We start from the raw sequence: 4,630 nt of genomic DNA on the forward strand, positions 1-4,630 counted from the left end.
TCCCCGGCACAAGCATCTACGAATCGCACCTCACAATCCTTTTTAGTAAACGTCTTTATAAGTTTTACATTAAAATCGCGATCCAAATGAAAACTGTTCAGGTTAAGCAAATTATACAAGGCAGAGTCGATGCTTGGAAGAACTGAGTCGCGCTGAGCGAACGGAACTGGTACTGCTTCTTCTGCACCTGCGGCTTTGGGGTATTTGAACGCGTTCAGCACGTAACCAAGAAGATTTCAACTGATTTCTCGACGAGCAGTACTCCTAGCACCAGCCTTTGACCAGCGGAACATCGATCACCCATCGACATTGTCCCGACGCATGTTGAACGGCCGCGGCACCCACAGCAACAACATCCCGTTTGGAGGAAGCAGTCCTTCAAGAGGAATGCAACACTTCCAGCAGCGGTGCGACGAACCAATTAAAACCTGGAGGGGGGGAACAAAATAATGTCTTTAATCACAGAAAAAACAACTGGTTTGAAAGATGATCGTTTTTTAAACAACTGATAGTTGAAACAAGAATTGCCTATTTAACTTGAAAAGTTTGAAAAGAATATTGAAACTCACCATGCGAGAACGATGCTTAGCGGAACAATCTGTCCAGCTGAGATGAACAAGTTTCCACTTGCGGTGGAATTCGATGGCGTTGGATGTTCCGATGCTCTCCGGCAGTTTGTCCTTTTCCGGTGCTGCTCCATAAACTTTTCCTGCGTTGCAGCTTGCTGCATCACAAAATTAAATCAAAACAAATTTGACAGTCGAGCGCGAAAGAGACACAAAGCAAACCAACGTTTTCAATAAAGCAGTTGTGGTTCAGTAAAATGTCAAATGGCAAGAGGAATTTAATTCCTTAATATATTAAATGCCAAAATTAATTTATTAAGGCCATTGTCACGCCCCTCGGTTTAAACCGAACATCGCAATACTCAAAGCATGTGATTTACTAAGGATTACATTTTATTTTGAACTGTAAATATTAATTTAAAACAATAAAAAAACATTTTCCTAATAAAATTTAATGCTTAAAGAAATTATGAAAAATTACAATAGATGGCAGCACTGTTTCAACAAAACAAATTTGACTCATAGATGTCGCTAGTGAGCGCGCCGCTCCATGGCCACCCAGTCAAATCAATCCGAATTCTGAAACGGAATCTAATTAGAATCGTATACAAATTCCGTTTCAAACGCAACAACCGGTTCCGTGTTCGAACCGGTTGTTGCGTTTGAAACGGAATTTGTATACGATTCTAATTAGATTCCGTTTCAGAATTCGGATTGATTTGACTGGGCATAGTATCCTTTTAAAGGGTACTAGGCCAGTACCCTTTTGAAGGGTTTCGCCCTCGTACCCTTTCAAAAGGGTGAAGACGGGTAAACTTGAAAAAAGGATAAAAAGTACCCTTTTAAGGGTTATTCTGATTTTGAGTGCAGGCACGAAATATTTTAGCAGAGCTGATTTTGTAAGAATCCTGCCAGAATGTCGCTACATTTCTGCTAGAATTCTATAAGAAAATGGAAACTGTGTTAGAACTCGGCTTGAAACCAACCAACGAATGCCTGCTCATTTAGGTACACTTCTTTTATTACGTTACGCTAAAATTTGGATTTTTTGACCCCCTCGCGCTTCGTTTAAAATGTCCATACACATTTCAAAAAACACTTAACTCGTTCGAACTCCCACCCCTCAACCCACACCAACAACTGCGTTACGTAATAAAAGAATGCGGCAACTTGTATCAGAAGAAAGTGAGGCATTTTCGCTAGTTCTAACTGTTCTGTGTTCTGCGTGCACGTCCGCAAACATCGACCACACTCATACTAATAAAAAGCGCCACCAAGAGGCAAAAGGTAATTACGAATATGTTTGGCACTTTCGTTTCGGTTTTGCAAAAACAAATAACAAAACTATAGTTGACTATTAAACTTGTAATTGTTGCTGATTTGTTCGAACATTTGATCAAAAAATAATAAGTTTTTTGCAGCACCTCTTTTGGACGGACATTTCTGTTGCCACCTTTTGAATCTTTAGATTAGCCATAGATATTTTCATAGTGTAATAAACACGGCAGCTACCACCACGCATAGCCACCACCGTAAAAGAGAATTCTTTTATTACATAACGACGTTGGTGGTGTGGGTTGAGGGGGTGGGAAGTTCGAACGAGTTAAGTATTTTTTTTTCTTTTATTACATAACGACGTTGGTGGTGTGGGTTGAGGGGGTGGGAAGTTCGAACGAGTTAAGTATTTTTTAGAAATTTGTAAACGAAGGGCAAGGGGGTCAAAAAATACAAATTTTAGCGTTACGTAATAAAAGAAGTGTACCTTAATGAGCAGGCATTCGTTGGTTGGTTTCTAGCCGAGTTCTAACACAGCCCAGTCACGAAATATTCTAGCAGAGCTGGTTCTGTCAGAATCCTGCTAGAACGGTGGAACATTTCTGCTAGAATGCTGTAAGAATATCCAGCTCTGTAAGAACTCTGTTAGAATCCTGCTAGAACGTCGTGACTGGGAGTTTCCATTTTCTTATAGAATTCTAACAGAAATGTAGCGACATTCTAGCAGGATTCTTACAGAACCAGCTCTGCTAAAATATTTCGTGCCTGGGCAACGTTATTGCTTCACCGAGTAACAGCATTAAACTTTTTTTAGTTCAACTATTGGTACGTTCGTTTGATGGCTAGTTTCACACTGAGTGCCGCACTCAGAGCTGTCAAAGTGTTTCTTTGAAGAAACTCGCGCTAGTTCCGCACGAGTTTCGCCGCCATGTTGGAACTGAAACTCTAGTGCCGCACTCAATATTTTTTCAGTTTCATTCGAGTTCCACGCGCACTGACAAATGACGTTCGATTGAACCAAAACTGGCACCGACGGGTGCGGCACTCAGTGCCACACCGGCATTTCAAACGAAAGTACCATATGATTACACAAAAGTGTGTAATCCTACTTGAACCTACTGCCCAGTCCACTCAATCGGAATTCTGAAACGGAATTCAGTTCGGTTGTTGCGTTTGAAACGGAATAGTTAAACGATTCGAATTTAATTCCGATTGAGTTGACTGGGTAGTACCACGGGTATGAATATTCAAGTAATTTCAATATGGCGACCACCACCAACTGCGTTACGTAATAAAAGAACGCGGCAACTTGTATCAGAAGAAAGTGAGGCATACTCAATCGGATTATAAAACGGAATTCAGTTCGGTTGTTGCGTTTGAAACGGAATACTTAAACGATTCGATTCAAGGTTCAAGTAGGATTACACACTTTTGTGTAGTAATCCTGGATATTTTCACAGTGTTATAAACGAGGCAGCTATACCCAGTCAAATCAATCCGAATCCTGAAACGGAATCTAATTAGAATCGTATACAAATTCCGTTTCAAACGCAACAACCGGTTCGAACACGGAACCGGTTGTTGCGTTTGAAACGGAATTTGTATACGATTCTAATTAGATTCCTTTTCAGAATTCGGATTGATTTGACTCGGTACCACCACGCAGCGTAAAAGAGCATTATTTTATTACGTAACGCAGTTGTTGGTGTGGGTTGATAAATAACTAAAGTTGAACTTTAGTTGAACTAAAAAAAGTTTAATGCTGTTACTCGGTGAAGCAATAACGTTGCCCAGGCACGAAATATTACAGCAGAGCTGGTTCTGTAAGAATCCTACTAGAATGTCACTACATTTATGTATCTATAAGAAAATGGAAACTGTGTTAGAACTCGGCTAGAAACCAACCAACGAATGCCTGCTCATTTAGGTACACTTCTTTTATTACGTAACGCTAAAATTTGGATTTTTTGATCCCCTCCCCCTTCGTTTAAAATGTCCATACAAATTTAAAAAAAAAATACTTAACTCGTTCGAACTTCCCACCCCCTCAACCTACACCACCAACAGCGTTACGTGGCGCTGCGTTACGTTACGCTGGTGGCGCTGCGTGGTGGTAGCTGCCCTGTTCATAGAGTTATCTACGTGCGCATGTATTGCGTGAACGTACACAAAAAACATTGAGGTTAAATTTTGTACCCGCCAGCAAAACAAATGGAGTGCTAGTGTGCGTGAGCTCGGGCTTAGATAACTCACTATTACACTATGAAAATATCCATGGCTAATCCAAGGAACCAAAAGGTGGCAACAGAAATGTTCGTCAAAAGAGGTGCCGCAAAAACTTTTTATCAAATGTTCGAACAAATCAGCAACAATTATCTCATCAATACCGAACCGGCGCCGGCTCAGGTGCACAGCACGTCCTCGCTGGCAACGTTCTCTCTGATTTTTCTTCGCGATTGCGTCAAAGAACTTGGACATCATCCTAGAAGCTGCTTATGGAATTGAGCTTCGGCAAGGAGCAAACCGCTTCTACTGAAACTTAACAGGTCACCCCACATTCGGTATCGGACGGAAGTTTGATTTGTTAATATGGTGTCAGTCGAAGTACAAGTACTCGCCCTTTATTTAAAAAATATGCTTAATGAAAAAATAATAATAAATATACAAAATTATTGTTTAAGTGATGTTCTCGCTATCATGTTAGAATAGATTTTTTATTTATATTTATTTTATTTCACAACTTGAATAAAAGCACAATTCCCCGGCACAAGCATCTACGAATCGCACCT

The 4,630-nt window shown here is 40.5% G+C and overlaps 1 protein-coding gene across 1 annotated transcript; it reads right to left on the minus strand.

The window, feature by feature from the left end:
• Nucleotides 1-256: 256 nt before the first annotated feature.
• On the minus strand, nucleotides 257-4,322 carry LOC119766203. The gene is made up of 3 exons (XM_038250638.1): nucleotides 4,229-4,322; nucleotides 570-724; nucleotides 257-428 (listed from the first exon to the last, which is right to left on the minus strand). The coding sequence occupies exons 1-3, from the start codon at nucleotides 4,320-4,322 to the stop codon at nucleotides 297-299; spliced, it is 381 nt and encodes a 126-aa protein (XP_038106566.1). The 3' UTR covers nucleotides 257-296.
• Nucleotides 4,323-4,630: the final 308 nt, after the last annotated feature.

Source organism: Culex quinquefasciatus, chromosome 2 (assembly GCF_015732765.1).
Source record: "Culex quinquefasciatus strain JHB chromosome 2, VPISU_Cqui_1.0_pri_paternal, whole genome shotgun sequence".
NCBI lineage: Eukaryota > Metazoa > Arthropoda > Insecta > Diptera > Culicidae > Culex > Culex quinquefasciatus.

Bases quoted from the DNA above. Each gene is read 5' to 3' on its own strand.
- LOC119766203 (XM_038250638.1), bottom strand. From the start codon at position 4,322: ATGATGTCCAAGTTCTTTGACGCAATCGCGAAGAAAAATCAGAGAGAA. The intron at 725-4,228 runs GTATTGATGAGA...TTTGTGATGCAG, and splicing joins CCTGAGCCGGCGCCGGTTCG to CAAGCTGCAACGCAGGAAAA. The intron at 429-569 runs GTGAGTTTCAAT...CCCCCCCTCCAG, and splicing joins CTAAGCATCGTTCTCGCATG to GTTTTAATTGGTTCGTCGCA.